Genomic DNA, 17,147 nt, shown 5'->3' with positions numbered 1-17,147 from the left:
GGAAGAGCTGGCAGGAAGCAGAGCAGGGCTGGGTGAGAATACACCTACTTTTGGAAGCAGCAGACTTAACCCTGACCTTTTACAAAACCCTCAAGAAATCTTGTCATTGCAACAGCAAGTTTTCTAAAAACTCTCAGTTAGCCAAGTGTCTCCTAATTGTACACAGATTACACACAACATCAAATTAATCCACTGTGCTCTTGGTTTATCGATGTATTTTAGCTTCTCTTTATTACAATGGTATTACAACCTATTTATTATTTATTTAAGTGCTACACTGAAGAAGAAAATTTTGTGGAATAAGCGGTGCTTTACTTTTAAGACATACAATTATCCCACGGACATTAAAGACACTGCTTATGGTAGATTTTAACACAGCCTCAGGAGATCATGACCCTGAATTTATAGTGCTTCCTTTATTAACTAAGATGACAGGAATATTTTGTTTTTCTCCAGTCTTTTTCTCATTATCCATGTCTCAAGAAACATACCTGAATGACTGCCACCGATAAGGGGTCATAAAAACACCTCTAAACACCAGATAATACAACTTAAGAGCTTTTTCTTTATAAAAAATCCAAACCAGCCAACCAAAACCAACAAACCAACAGCAGAATCTGTAAGTCTGACAAGCCACCATAGGAGAGGTCAAGAGTACCATCAGTATTCACCACAAAGCAATAGCAGGAAGTCTGTTGAATAAACAATTCCCATGCGATATGGATTTGATTGCAAGGGATGGAGGGAAGAAATCCTTCCTGGCTACACCTGGTAATCTGTTAAGCAGACAGCATGAACACAATTCCAGTGCACACCTGAGAAATCCACTCATCCCACCCTGTATCCTGTTTCCAGCAGTTGCCAGTCTCCAGTTCCTCACAAAACAGTAAATTCAAAATGCAAAACAAATCCAGGAAAGAAATTATGTGTCAAGGTGTAAAGAAAATTTCCTTCCTGGTTAGTCTATTTTTTCTTTAAAGTAGTTTGCAGGCAGTTAGTAACTTTGATGCCCAGATTATTACATGAAAAATATGGTGCAAACAAAGTGGGATTCAATTCCCTTTTAAATCCCACCTAAGACAGCAGCACACTGCTTTGATGCACCAGTTTAATACCACATCTCCAGGAGTTCTGCATGGTCTTGCAGGAGCTCATCCATCTTACATTAAAGCAATTTAGGGTACAAGGCAAGACTGTGCACTGCTCAGGTAAGAACCTTTCACTGCAGTCTCCCAGGCTCTGGTGACAGTGGCTCTTCCTCACTGACTGTGCAGGGTGATGGCCTGACTGCACTGAGGGGTTTCCCTTCCCTTCTCTGCCTGTTTTGGTTGTCACTCCACACAGCTACAAACGCTGCAGGAGGCACCAGCACTGCTCGGGACCCTCTGCAAAGCTGTTCAGCTCTCACTGTGTGCTGTCCTCGGGGCCAGAACTGTTCCTGGTCCTGGCTCACACAAAAGGTGCTTTGATTAAGCAGATGAAAGTAAGAACTGTTTCCACAGAACAGACAACATGCAACAATAACATTTACAAGAAAGGAGGGTAATTAAGAGGATTTCCTCCCATGCTCCAGGATGCTTTAATGTGCATCATTAGCCTAAGCAAAGGAAAAAATTCATCCTTGCAATCTAACCTGCCAGTGCCCTTGATAATAATTCGCTGAAGACACTCCTGGGGTTTTTGTTTCCAGCAAAAGTCTCTTTCCTTATAAAGAAATACTAAGTAAAAAACGCTCTGCACCCAACAATTCTCTGAAGGTCCTCACTGCTGAAACAAGCTCTGTACTATCTCAGGATTTTTAGGTTTACCAAACCTGTGCAAAACAGATTATGAAACAAAGGCACCTCCTGAATCACTGGATCTCTACACACTTCACCTGGGTTTGCCAATAGAATTACATTGTTAATTTTTGCAGGTTTAACCACTTGCATGTGGTATTTTGAAGTATTTTTGTGTCCTAACAAAAAAAAACATTTGATGATTCAGGTGGCAACACCAGCCACATCATTTGAACTAAAGGAAAAAGACAGGAGGAAAGAGGAGGAGGGGAAAAATCAGAGACAGAATGGCACAAGCTAATTTAGAATATACTCTTCTGTCAAATAAGTAATCTGTAATTTTTTTAAAAAGTAAAATGTCATCTGTAGTATTATTTAAATAGGCTTAAATTAACAGCTGGGATTGAATTTTTAAGAGTCTATAAAATACGTGAAGTACATATTCCATAACATTATAAACTGAAAAGGTGAGGCTCTGTTTTAGTCTCTCTAGGTGCAAATCAAGCAGATTTGGAATGTTTTCAATAATTCATTCTATATACTACAAGAAAGAAAATGCTTGTTTTTCTAAGGTTTAGAAAGAGGGAAGGCTGGAAGAGGAGATCCTGTAGTCAATCAAACTCTCAGAAAGAGGTTCATTATTTTAATCATTATGTTGCCAAACTTCAGAGAGATAAAAGGATAAGCAACATTCACTGAGGAAAGTGAAAATGGAGAGCAGGTACTAAAACAGAGAAAAGGAAGCAAAGACAGTGACTGTGGAAAACAGTTATATCTTCTTTTATGCACTGAATAATTTAAGCTCTAAAATATTCATTAATTTAGACTGGCAGAGTGTCCCATAATTGCAGGTTTTTTACCACTGTGACAGACCATCATTATTGTAATGTACATCCTTTCATCCACCTTCCACATAACTGACGTGCTCGAAGATGACTGGAGATCGTTATTACCGTGGTTACTCATTAGCCCACCTACGCTACCCACACATTAGTTTTTCCATGTTTCTCTCCTTTTATTTCTTGGTAGCTTAGCTTGGACAGGTTTTGTTTTGCCCCCATCAGTCCCTCACTCCTCTGTCCCTCTCAGCTCCCTGCTTCGTTCTTTCTTGCTGTTGCCCCCCGAGCCTCAGAGGCAGCAGCAGGAGGTTTAACTGGGCCTGGTTGGAGTTGCAGGACAAAAACACCATGAAAAGGGAGCCTCTGTTGTCCCTTTCTTTCAGTCCCTGTCTTCCAGTCAGTTCTTTCCTGCTGCAAAGGAAGCAGAACCGTTCTGCTCTCAGCCACTGCCACTGGCAGCGACACTCAACTTATCACCCTTCTGATCAATACCAGACCTTTGGTGGCAGTACCTTACATAAACCCCAGCATTTTCTCTAGCTCCAACTTACAGCTAAGTAATGGGGTTTTTAAACTCAGCTGCCAGGTACTGAATTTAATAATGAATGTGGGCTATCTTTGCGCTATTGCAAACATTATTAAGGTACAAATTTTAAAATTAATGAACAAAACCCCAAAACAAACCCAGCATTTAAATTCTGAGAAGGGCATGATCTCAGGCAGAAGTCTTGCCACCACACCAAGGACGAAACCTCTGAATCACCAAACAATCCTGAGGTATCTGCAGGAAAAGCCAGGGCAGAGTGCTGTAAAGGAAAGCAGGGATTTTGTCTACTCCAAACACAGTCTGTGTGGCTGAGGAGCTGGAGGCTGAGCCCAGAGCTGCAGGAGCCCCGTGTGGAACTCACATCAGTCACCAGCCTGCTCTGGGCAGGGCTGGCAGGGACCTCCAGAGCTCTCCTCCCCCTCACCCAGGCCAGCTGGAAGAAAACCCCGTTCCCTGTCTCAGTAGCATTATTGCCTCTACCTAACAAATCCTGCTTACAATGAATCTCAAATACTACTGTTTGTCAGCTCTCAATAATGCTCCAAATATTCTCAGACTATTGCTATTTTACAAACTAATGTCTGTGCATTGTATCAATTTAATGCCCAGTCTAAATCCAATTAATTTGAAAACCACACATTTCAAGAGCAGAGTCAAATCTAATTCAAAGTGTGAGGGGAGAAGGGAATTCCAAAGAAAGACACAAGCTGAGAAAAGCACTGTTGAAAATGAGGTAGTAATATGTCTAATACTAAAGGGGTTTTATTTTGACATGTCATATTTAATGGCATTTATTTCAATTGTGACATTCTGAAGCATTTTGTGCAATATTTACAGGACAATTTCAGAGTACTTCATTAATTTGGCACTAAATGATACTCTGAAAAGATTACTTAATCCCTCATTTTTCTGCATACTGCACTTCTATCATCATCGTTATTTTAATAGTCTCAGGTAAAATTTAAAAGTAGGTTTTAGATTTTTTTTTTTAAGAGGGAAAACAGTACCTCATTTTATGTACAAAAATTCTACCTGACCTACAGCATCACACCACACATGCTGGATCTGCCCAGGAGTTCTGCATTCTGTGTCCCCAACCAGCAAGTGACTGACCTTCCTTGAGGCTTTTCTGGCTGTTCACCTCAAGGCATTCCTTCTCCTTCAGTGGCTTAAGATCTCCTGCAGATAAAATCTCGGAAAAGCCCTGCTGCTGTTTCTTGGAGCTATCGATCATGATGAGAATCCTTTAGAATGGCAACATCCAACATAGGAAAAAAAAAAAGCCTTTGTGGCGCGGCGGTCCGTGCTGTCCCAAAGCAGCGCTGGCAGTGCCGTCCCTATGGCAGGGGCTCTCCCGCCGCTGTGCAGCCCAGCGCAGCCTCCATCCTTCCCTCGCCCCTTCCCTTCCCTTCCCAGGCTGCCCCCGCTCGCTGCCGGCTCGGGAGCTCAACTCGCTCACACAGCAGGCACAACTCCCAGATCCCACCTCTCTTCCCAGACAACCACTCCCCCTCTTCCTTTGGTTCCGCTCGCTGCCCCTGCCCATTCGTGTTCCACCGTGCCGCTCGGTGGTCAATCATCTGACAGAGCATGAGTCAAGCGGTTAAAAATAAATCCAGCAGTTGCTGAAGGAGCAGCATTCGCTGCTGCCCGAGAAAAACTGCTGCTGAGGGCTCTCTCCCCTTCCCCGTCCCTCTCCCTTCCCCCTCTGCTGAACGCCGCAGGCAGCAGAAATTCATCCCTGCCCGCCCGGCACATTCACTGCTCGTGAGGTTCCACCAGTAACCAAAGCTGCGCACTGGCATTTGGAAAAGTTACGGGAAGGAACCCTCCCAGCCACCCCAGCCCCACGGCTCGTGTCACAGACATTTATCTAGCAGAGGTAACACGGAAAACCAGGGATTATTTCCATGCCTTTCCTTGCAGTGTGAGAAATTCTGCTCCTTGCTGTAAATACCCAAACCCCAAGTATTTTATTACTTTCCTCTTTGCATTAGTTACACATCTCATTATTCCCAGCAGTTTTGGGAGTATTTCCTCCCACAGCTTCTGATCTGCCATTCTCTCTAGCATATCCCATTTATCTTACATGAGTCATCAACTTCAGCGTCAACCTGGAAGATTTCGGGGAAATGGATCCCCTCTAATTATGTAGCACTGGCCATGAGGGAACAGCAAACAAGTTTGCATTTAATTTCATGTACCTAGAGAAAATAAGCTGTACGTAATGTTAAGTAGTCACTACATGTCAACAAGTAACTCCAGCAGGTGTATTTTCCCTTCAGCCTAAAAACATCATCACTGCACGTATTTTTCACACCCCCACTTCGTATTTTCTTTCAGCCAGAATATAAAGGACATATCCCATCAGAAAAACTGTTTCACTTGCATAGAATCAGATTTGAACAGATCTATACACAATCACAAACACCTGATGGAGAATTTCTCAAAGTGGAAACTAGAGAAAAACCATCTTTTGCCTCTTTGGATCTGTGTGCACAACAATCACTCAGCGCTGACTCTTCACCTTGACAGTGCACTCCGGGCAAGCAACTGATACCACGGGGTGTGAAGCTGCCCGACACAGCCAGCAGGATTTGGAAGCCTCTCCCTGTTTTCCTACTGCTGGGAGAAGGCAGACCCAGATCTACTCAGAACTGCGGATTCAAAGGAGGGTGAGCTCACCAGGCTTTATCAACTCCTTGACGTGCAAGGAGCTGACAATACAGGCAAAAGGAAAACTTTGCAGCATGAATGATTTGAGGCCACTCTCCCAGGCTGAACATTTGTTGTTCGCACATCATTTATATAAAAATTATCAGCTTAAATTAGGTATTGTTTAAATACCAACTACAGGCTGTTCCAGTACCATTGCTTCTGCAGTCATTTTTACTGAAGAGAAGAAAAAGTACTGCGGAAGAACCCCATAAATCAACTGCACTCCCTCACTGCCTGCAGCTGAACACTTACTGTGCATAAGGAATGAAATTACTGGTGAGAAACTCCACACATTCAGAAAATAAAAACTCAGACTAACAGAATACAAACACACACTGCTTAGAAAAGCCCCATTAGAATCTGACACAGACAGTAAAGAGAATCTCACAGTTACGGATGTACCGGATTACTCCACGTTTTTCTTACACCAAGAGAGAAGTTACGGGTTTGGATGGGTGAATTATATTCAGTGTAATGAGATATAACAGCAGGAATTGGTTATGGGAAGGGTACAGTGCACTTCACACACCCACTGAAAGACTGGTACTGTGGTCTGAACTGATTTCCCAATGATTCAGAAAACAGAGTATTTTGACATTTAAAATATTCAATATCCTAAAGAGGAAGTAATTAAAGAACCCAAAGAGTCAAATGTCTTATTTCCAAAGGTAGTTCTATCTTTCCTCTCTGTTTATAGTGCCTTATATATTGAGAGTGCCCAGTGCTCAGGTGAGTGCTGAAACACAGGCACAGCACTGGGTAGGAACCGTTTCTGCCTTCATGAACATTTTTCTTGCTCAGAAAGATGAGCTTTAGTAGCAGGGAGTTCCTGCTATCCAATTCCTCCCCCTTTTCCAGGGAACACCCCCCCAGCAGATGAATGTGCTTGTGCTTCAGCCACTTGGAGTAATGCCTAGTATTTCATGTCTTCAAGTTCACCTCTTAGTTCAATACAATCTTAACATACAGATGAGTATTTTAAAAGATCTTCAAGAAGTCTGGTCAAAATCTCAACAGTAATTTGCAAAGAACTTTATTAAGAAAGGAAGGAATCACAGAATTTATGGAAAATAAGAATGGGAAAATTCTTGTACAAACTAGGAGAGAGGAATGGTCAAAATGACACTGTGTATTTTTCATGCAAAGATACTGCAATTGCCAATAAATGCTATAGAATATGGACTAGTTGGGTGGGAAGAGGAAGAAAGGATACCCTGGAAGAAGAAAAATAGTTTTGGTTCAGATTCAGTTATACTGTGAATACTGAGAATATTTGGATATTCTACTCAGGGAAAAGTTTCTCTTAAACCCCTGCATGCAGAGGAACATTTATCCCACACATAATGAAAAAACCCTCTCCTATTCCAACAACCTCTTGTTTTCTCAGCAGTCCTGAATATACGTTAATCCAAGCTCAGCTGATAATTTGGATATGCTGGTTACTTGAGTGACCAACAGTATAGTCCTACTGTTTTAGTGATATGGTTGCAAAGAAAAACTAATCACCAGGCCTCAACATCTCTGCTAGAAAAGTCCCAAATTCTGAGACAGCTTGAGGGGCATCTCCCAACTGCTGCTCCCCAGCTGCACCTGCAGCCTGGGGGAAGTGCATGTTCCTGTCATGGCCTTCCTCAGCATTCCTAAGAACTGGACTGGAAGGAACAGAACACTGTTAACACGTTCAAGCACCACATTCATGTGCTAAATACCAACACCCAGGTGCTCCAAGTGTCAGGAGCAGGTGTGGGACTGCAGGCAGGTCCCCCCAGTGACAGGAGTTTGTAACTGCCCTCCAAGGGTTCACTTGTTCTTCCCTTTGCCTGCGATAGCTCCTCACCTCCTGCTCGGATTTACTGATGCACTTTCACAGCTGAGAGTCATTTTTTAAGCTCTTACAAAAGAGCAGGAGCCTTGTCATCAGCCACCCCCACACACTGATACATTAAACACACTTCCTATGTTTGGGCAGTATCTGCCTTGAAGGTCACTGTTTTGACAGATAAAGCTGCTTTGTACTGCAGTTACTTTGGCTGTTGGTTTTAAAGGAGGCCAATTCCACATTTATCTTACACCAAATGGTGAAAGACTGCACAGCTGGAAACTTCATACTTTCTATTCAAATTACTCATTTTGGCCTACAGCAAGAAATCCTCTAGAATAAGTATTAATGAAACAATAGCAACTTGTTTGTTCTTTGACTACTCTTTAGTTTAGCAGTAATATAGTTAATAGAACACAACCCATGAAATATGAAATATAAAGCAGGTATAAAAAGATCTTGAGGATCTTTCAACTCCACTCAAGTTTGAAATGCTTTTTGTGTTCAGTTTCTTAAGGGCAGGTGGAATTTGGATTTTCATTTGAAATTGGTGGCATTGTTAAAAAACAGGCAAACAGCCCTTAAAATTGCAAAATTTTCATCTTGTCTTTCTGCTGCTGACTGTATTAAAATAGAGAAGCTTTTGTAATAAAGAGAACTACTCATTTCCAAAGTAAAACTAGACATAAAACCTCTCTGATTTGAACATGTACCTGTTTCAAAAGAGCTATTTTTACCAGTACAAATAGCAAAAGGACTCTGAGGATCATACAGAAACCTAATAGTGAGCCAGCAACAAAACTGTGGCTGAAAGACCAGTTTCTGTCAAACAACAAAACATTTCTTTCAGCTGAAAGAAAATCTTAAGTCGTGCATGTTGTATTTTTCAACTACAGGTTTAAACCGACTCCAAACAGCACCAGTGTATCAAACCCAGCTGCTGAAGTAACAATATACAACAAGCTTTTTATTGCAATGCAAATTAAATCTGCTAGAATTTGCATCACCTTCAGATGCAAGTACCTCTCATTTGAATTTCAGTTTATTTAACTTGTATATATTGTATGCAAGTGGGTGAAATGCAGAAAAAGGGCCTCAGAATGGAACATCTGTGCCAGCTCCACAAAGCAGGGTCCAGTAACATCTCATTCAATGCACTGCACCACATCTTCAGAGACCTTTGCTTCTCATCTAAGGTCATCAATGTTTGTTGCTCCCATTCTCCTGCAACACACACTTAAGTGTTCTGCAAACCTTCAGCTTCTGGGAAAAGTGTTATTTTAAAGGTGAAGTGTCTGCCAGATTTTCCCCAAACCCCCAAAGTGCAGGAGGAAACAATGCAGCAGCATCTTCCCCTCCCAGTGTGTGTCTGCCCGAGAACAGCCCCGTTATCTGCTCCAGTATCGCTGCTGTGCTGGCTGAGAGCACTGGGAGCCACTTCACAGCCTCATTAAACATGAAGTAACTAAGCAACAATTGCTTTAACAGTACATTCCAACTCTGCTCATCATATGGAGCTCATTCCCTTGCAATCCCATTAAAAAGGAAAACAAAACCAAACAGAACCCCCTTAGGGATTTAAACTCTTTCACTACCACAGTAACATTTTATAGTGGGAATAAAAGCTTAATTACTGAAACAGCTCTTTCACCTTGGCTTTACATCCACCTTGATGAATTTCTTGGTCCTTTATACTGTGTTAGGATAATCTAGTTCTTGATCATGGTGTAGGTTTCTTCACATAGGAAAATAGCGCACTGACTACACAAACTAAAATATTAATTATTATCATTTATTCTATTAATTCTTCAAACAGTGAGACTGTTCCCTCGAATTGTTCCCTCAAGGGGTTTTGTTCTGTCTGTATTCTCCCCCGTTATCGTAACAGAGACCCAAACAACCCAAATTACGGTCACCATCTACCTCTGTCACTCTTCCCAGAAAAATTCCAAACACTTATAGTGATGTCAAATTTATAGAGTCTGCGTGTTCTACTTCTCCCACTAAAACCCACACAAATTCCTTTTAGGGGAGGACATATGTTGGCAGAGTTCACTGCTTAAATGAAAATTACCTTCCACTTGGTCTTGCACATATACACATCTAAATTAATAAGGATTTTAAAACTATACATATCTATAATATGTATAAAAATATGTATTTTATAGATGTTTTACTATACCTATATACATTTAACTGCATGCATATAAGTTCTTTAAAGGACAGTACTTAGTCATCCACCATGATTTGCATAAGGTGCATATAAAAGTACTGCACACCATTTACCATGTCTGCTTACACACTGTAACCTTCTTGTAGTGGCTCTATCACAAGCTGACACTTCAGCAACAACATTTGCAAGGAGGATTTAGTTGTAACAATTTGAAACAATTATACAGTGGAATTTAAAATTAACAGTCTTTTCTAGCCATGCATTTAGTTATGCACAAGGAATTTCAAGAAAAAAGGTCAGAATCAGACAATTTGATCAAGTGATCTCTTTAAAGGAAAACATACTTTCTGTATCTCCTGTAATCACTCAAATGCCAAGCCCTCAAACAGGATCTTTTCATATATACCAGATGCCTTAAATTGAGTCTGTCACAGGTCATGTCTCCCATGTTAATCTCTTCACAATAAGCAGATAATTAAAAAAATAATATCTATAAATCAAACTAAAATGATGGAATGTTTGTTTAGAAGTTTACCAAATGGAATGACCCTGCTGGAATTCTTTCATGTAGCCTGTGAAAATGTCAGAATATATTCCATTTAAGAGGTCACAGTCCCCAGAGATCTCTGAGTTTTGGCCTGTATGTCTTTTCACATGCTTTAATATTTGAAAATTGTTCCTTGTAGACACTGACTGATGCCCTGGGAATGCTAGGATTGTGGGAACTGGCAGTACCAATGACAGACTTACTGGGAAATCAGTACCTACTCTGTCTGCGCTCTCATCTCCTATAGAACAGGACAACACTCACATTTACAGGAGACCAAAAGAATCCACACATTAAAACATATTTGTTTTTCCTACACATACCCAAAAACAAACTCCCCAAACCCCCACAAACCACAAATCTGTATCAATTGTAATATGCTGTGTGTTCTTACAAGGGATTATTTAGTAGAATATTTGCATTGGACATTCCAGGGACTATTAACACCTTAAGGGAAAGACAAATCACAGAATTGCTGAGGTTGGAAGCGACCTCTTGACATCACCTGGCTGGAGCAGGGTCAGCTGAACAGGCTGCCCACGACACTGCCCAGTATGTTTTTTATATCTCCACGGATGGAGAGTCCACAACCTCTCTGGGCAACCATTCCACACACACATTATCATACACTACACTATATACAGGTACACATATTTCTATTGGAAACTTATATAAATTATATACTTCCTATCTAGATAGGCCTTTCAGAATATACTTACACTGAGGTTTGGTTTTGTTGGGTGTTTTTGGTTGGTTTGCTGCAGCTGGGGGTGGTGTAGTTAATCATCAGAATATCTGCATGCTGCTTCCCAGATCTCTCTGCTTTCAGCTTAGTGACTATGAAACTGCTGAATTTAAGATGACATTTCCAATTATTTTCTGTGCCAATCTACTACTTTAATCAGAACTAAGTTTTCCATTTGTTGCTCTCTAGTCTTCCCACTCTCGCCATCTTTTCTGCACTGTCTCTCTCCCAGCTCTCTCAAGAACATAAATTCTAAGCACAATAACCTACCTTTGTATCATGATGAGAGGAAAAAACACACCTTAAAGAAGTGGAGAAAAACCTGTCCTGCACAGATGCAAGGAGAATGTCCCAAATCCCACCTGATTCCCTAGTATCAAATTTGCAGTTCGAATCTATTAACTGCACAGAGGATTAAGAATTTGTCCAGAAGCCATAAAACTATGCCAAGAATGCATATGACCAGTGCTACATACTGAGGGAGTGGAAGATAAGAGGTACCAGGCAAACTAATATACCAGGACTCTTTTAGATGCCAGAAAAATTCCCTTGGATCATCAGATTTATTTAAGTACTATCATTAGGTTAAGTGTGATGTGGATTTCATTCAGTTATTTTAAGAACCGTCTTGTCTCCCAGCTGACTCGACCGGTCCCTCAGGAGGACTCACTATACAGCATCTGGAGTATTTGTTTTTATTTTGGTTTGTGTTGGGTTTTTTGGTGTCTGTGTTCCATCTTCCCCTGAATTCCCTGCAGTTCCCCACAAGTTCTTGGGCCCCACAGGAAGCTGCCACTCCCCTCTGACCTTCAGTGCCTCAGGGTCTCTGCTGGGGGTGTCCCTGTTCTTATGCAGCCACAGGCACTGCTTTCTTTGGGATGATGTCTGCTGAGTGAGAGTTTACCGCTCTTGTTTTTACTTTAACACGTTCATTGTCCCAGGGGTTTTCCCAACAAAATACCCAGGAAGACCCTTGGCTCTCTTCTCAATCAGCTCAATTCCGCTGTAGAAGAGCAGCTGCCAGCCACCAGTGACCATGGGAGGCACAGCACGCCCTGCTCCACCCTCCTCCAGTGCGAGATACACCACCCCACACAGCACCTGGGGCAATCCCAGACCTGCTCTGGTTCTCAGGCTGGAGAAGCAGATCCCCTTGGCTGCCATTGCCCAGAACAGAGAACGGGCACAGTCACCAGCTGAGGAGGTTCACAGCCAAGATGCAGAGCTGAAGCTGCCTCTGGAGTGCTGGAGGTCAGTCAGGACCTTGGAGGAGCCAGCCCCTTGCCTGCCCAGTACCAGAATATAACCAGGCTCCCATCCAGGGGTGACACTGCACAGGAGCAGCTCTCAGGTCTCTCTTTCAGAAACTGGTAGCCACTGTCACAAGGAGATTCTGGCACAGGGAGACACTCAAGGAAGCCACTGGAGAGCCAAGAGAGGTTGCTCTAAAGCACAAGCTAAGACCTTTCCATTTTACATGTACTTTGAAATAACTATTGCGTGGCTCCTCACACCCAGACCTTCACACCTCCCCTACCAGCCAAAGTGGCACACTCACCAATTCTGCAAAGGTACTAATTCAACATGCAAAAAGCTTTGCTCATGCACTGCTTCCTTTTTTTGATGGTATCTCCATGTGCAATCTCTTTCCATCCCTTGGCTCTGAAACAGCAGGTTGGAAAGCTGCAGGCAGCATCATTCCCATCCACCCTCCTGCTGTCAGCAGCAGACAGCGGATCCTTCCCTCCCTTGCCACCTCCTGGCTCTCAGACAGAAGCTCCTGAAGCTGTGGCACAGTGTGTGGGCAGCACATTGTTCTGACTGGTACTTCAGCTGTGCCACACTGCCTGCCACGCTTGGCACTCTCCCTCCACCGCAGCCCAACCCAGCAACACCCAGTCACCAGTCTTCTCCCTCCTGCTCCCAAAGAGCCTCATCTGTGTCGCTCTTCTCCTCCCCCAAGCTGTCCTTGAGGACACAGCACATATGGTGCACAACCCAGCATCCTCCAGGCAGGGATGCAAATGGGAGCCTGTTTCCCAAATTCCCTTTCTGTGAGCGGTCCAACCACTCACATGACAGGCAGGGACTGCACACCCGTGGTTGTCATGAGACTGCCAGAATCACAGACACATCTCCGTGTCCACTCAGGAGGTGACAAGTGTGAAAACCAGAACCAATGAAATGGTAACTTTTGTGCTTTTTAGCAAGTGGAACAAGAGTTGGGCTCCAGAGAAGAGGCGAGACAAAATGCTGCAATACACAGGGCACAGGTTACGTGATCAGTGCACCATGTATTGCCTAATTATCCAGGAAGATGCAGCCTAATGAGAAACTGAAATTAGTTTCATTACTAAGCCAGTATTGCCCATAGCCATTAACCTGAAACCACCTCAAATGAAAAAAAACCTTAAAACTGTGACAGTTCAGAAGACTAACATACAATATCTACCACCAAAATCATCCATTTGTCTTTACTGAGGGAGTAAACACCTCATGTAATAAATGACTGGAAGAGCTTAAGACACTAATGCACTCCAACTGTTTTGTTATTGATCCTCTGCTGGAAGTTAAAACCTCTTTAACAGAGCTGGCACAGCATGTAAGTGTTCCTTTGTGAACTCGAGGGACACCAGTTCCCCTGCAGCTCAGGCTCAACCACGAGAACTGGGACCAAAACCCCCAGCTCTGCTCCCCTGGACTCTTACACCTCCTCTGCTGCGTGGCTGGACCCCTGGGGCACAGGGCAGGGCAAAAGGAGCAGTGGACAAAAGGAGAAGGCAATGACATCTCCAGTGACTCGGCTCACCAGGCACACACCTGCCCCTTCACTGCACACTTCTGCTCCCTGTGATGACCTCCATGCTAAACAAGACCCAAGCACAAGCCTCCCACCCTTCCAGTGTCATTGGAAAAGCTGGAAACAGTTTCTGTATTAACTTGAGCGAGTCAGCTTCACAACACTGTGCAGAGCAACACTGGAATAGCTCAGCCTTCTGCTGGAATCCTGCCAAAAGACTCACTCCAGTAAACAGAAGGTTTAAAGGATCACTACCAAAGCTCCCAGTAAGCACAATGCTTCCTGCACAAAAACATCCAACCAAAAAACCCCTTTTTTTTAAGTGCCACTGTGTTTCTGGGTACTGAAATCTCTTATGTTCACAGAATTTATAAAATAGTGACATGCTAAAATACTCCTGCAGAAATCCAGTTTTTGGTAAAGAGTAAAAACAAAGAGTAATTATTAAAGCTACTTTTAATATGAATCCATCACATTCAAATTTTGCTTTTACAAATTCTCTTCTGACTTTCATCACTTCTACAGAAAAACATTACTTTTAACCAAATCAGCCAAAATCCCTAAACTGGCTGAGCAAAACACTTTGGCTGCTCTGGAGGTTTGACTTATTTAGACTCAACACATGATATATGACACAGATACCCGTGTCATCCACTGCGGTTTTACAGGCAATTAGGAAAAAAGAAGTTTCCCAGAGGTATAATTTTTATATATATATCCACACACACACAAAACATATATAATTCTAAATATGAGATATTATGTTATAATATTATAATTACAAAATAAATAAACATAAATCAAATAAATTAATAAAAAAAAATTAATAACCCCCAAACCCATCCAGGAGTCCCAAAGCTGCAAGGACCCCAACAAATCCACACCAGGGACTCCACCTTTTTTTGTGTGCCACACAGGTGGCCCCAGCACTTCCCAAGCAGCTGTGGCCCCAGCGGGCTCTGCACTCACCATTCCTGCGCTCGGTGAGGGGGGGCAGGCACTGGCTGGGCTGCAGCGACAGCTCCCGGAACTCGTGCGCCACGGCCTCGCTGTGCGGGCTGGGGGCCAGCCGGGGAGGGGGCCCCGAGTCCTCCTCGGCATCCACAGGCCCCAGGTGATCCATGCTGGGCGATCCTCTGCGCTCTGGGGAAACAAGGGCACTCTTAATCACACCGTACTCGAGGAACAAACAAATCACACCGATGTTTTCTTCGGTTCTGGTTTGGGGTTCGGGCACTTCCTTCGCACGCACAATTCAACTTCAGAATTACAGGGACGTTATTACTGATTCTCCACAGGTATTATGGGCTTGCAAAAACAGAGTTAAGCAATGTATTGACAGGCAATTGGACAGTGCACTGGTTCTGAGAGGCAGGACAGTGTCTCTGCTCCCCTGACACAACAGTTCCACCGTGGATGCTCAGGATCTCCTGTGCCTGACCCCGTGACACAGCGCCATTATCAGCACAACATCTCTTTTTCCAGTAGCTCGTACCAGAGAATGCTCAATTAATATATGATAACATACAAATAGCTTTTAGTACTTTGAAGCACTGCACAACTTTCCTTTGTACCCAAAAACAAATTTAGTACTAACCCAGGACTTCATACTGCCTCAGGACTATGTTAGAGCTCGTTACGCCTCCACCTCTCCAGCAAGGAAGACTTTTAGGTGTGAATGTTTTAAAATTAATTTTACTGCACACTAACTACTTACTGTAGAATACAGAGTGGAATAAACGCCCAATTTATTATTTCTTTCCTTCCTATCATTAATGTGGTACTTAATCTACAGTGAGGACAGATAGAATTACGAATTACTGGTACAGGCTTTTAACAGCTCACAGAACTATCAAGTCTTTAACATTTCAATCAATCAATATGGACTTCATTGAAGTCCATCCCTGGATTCTTGGAAACTGGAACAATATGAAATGTTACCAATTCAAGAAGATTCATAAAAATGAAGAAATGTCTTATTATCGTTAGCCTCTTTGTTCATTTTTAATTCTTTTTCTTAAGAAACACTACTGCTTGCCCATACTCAACCTGCAGTTTCAAACTTCAAGTATGCTGAACAGAAACACCACACCTGTTGGGGGGTGTATTCCAAGGATTTTAAAGTGCAGTTTGTGTTTCAATGGCCAAAGAATGGCCTACACTAGGAAAAGGGGGAGATGATCATGTTCTGAAAGCGCCAACAGAAAAATAAGAAATATAAGCAAGTACTGCTTGATATATACCTCAGCAGAACAATTATGATGGTTAAGTGCATATTTTTCATTATTTTCCCTAGTTACCAATTGGTGCTTTCACACTAAATGAAGACACATTAACTTACTGTTATGCAAGAATTTTTTTCTTTGTTCTTAGCTTTCAGAAGCACAATTCACCCAGCTCTCACTCGATTTCCTGACATTACACTCTCCTCAAACTCCCACTCACCCATACAAATGAAGTACATTATTAACTAAGCAAGTCTCTTCAGAGCAGAATTTAAGAGAAAATTTAGCTGCTTATCTGCTCATATTCACAGCATTTTATCCACAATTTATTAGCTGTAAGTTGCCTTGGAGTCAGTTCTCAAAGAGATTAAGCCACATGAGCTGTATTCATGCTTTCAAATCCATGTGAAATTAAAGGAAACACCTTCTTGTACTGAAGGTTTAACATTTGTTAAATTGATTTGTTATTTTCCCCATGACAGATAACTAAATATCATGCTTCAAATTAAACCAGCTTAACTTTGATCACTTCTGCAACACACTGCTGGACTAGTTACACTCCATTTCTTAAGGTTTGTTTGAGGAATGTCCGTAAATGTGGGGTTATTGCCCCGATTCCGCTCAGAACAGGGCATGCAATGACATGGCATTGATTGCAGCACAATTCAAAACAAGCTTGGCTTCCCACACAAAATGTGCTTGATCTGTGGCTTGGACATGAGTCAGTCAGGCTCAGAGGGACCTTCTGGAGGTCCCCTATGCCACCCCCAGCCCCATGGGGTTACCCCTGCCCAGGAACTCATCTTGCCAAGTTCTGAAATCCCCACGGCAGGTGATTTCATCACCTCTGGGGAGCCTGGCTGTGAATGCCCTGCCCACCCCCTCCACACAGAACTTCTCTTCCTGCTGATGGCACTCTCAGGTCCCACTTTTCACTGTGGTTTCACATGAACTTC

General features: G+C 42.7%; 1 protein-coding gene across 5 annotated transcripts in view; it reads right to left on the bottom strand.

Moving 5' to 3' along the window:
- Nucleotides 1-17,147, bottom strand: part of MRTFB (myocardin related transcription factor B) — a 69,484-nt gene that overhangs the window by 36,046 nt on the left and 16,291 nt on the right. For 3 of the 5 annotated variants that reach the window (XM_050317007.1, XM_050317008.1, XM_050317012.1), the window contains one exon: nt 14,936-15,109. In XM_050317007.1, the coding sequence (XP_050172964.1) occupies nt 14,936-15,089 (154 nt within the window). In that variant the 5' untranslated portion in view covers nt 15,090-15,109. Of the gene's footprint in view, nt 1-4,277; nt 4,583-14,935; nt 15,110-17,147 lie in introns of those variants that run through there. The other 2 variants (XM_050317011.1, XM_050317009.1) reach the window with 2 other exon arrangements.

Source organism: Myiozetetes cayanensis, unplaced genomic scaffold, assembly GCF_022539395.1.
Source record: "Myiozetetes cayanensis isolate MyiCay16 unplaced genomic scaffold, myiCay2020 scf20-37, whole genome shotgun sequence".
NCBI classification, from domain to species: Eukaryota; Metazoa; Chordata; class Aves; order Passeriformes; family Tyrannidae; genus Myiozetetes; species Myiozetetes cayanensis.
The sequence above is the reverse complement of the archived record's forward strand: the minus strand, read 5'-3'. Positions and strand labels throughout refer to the sequence as shown.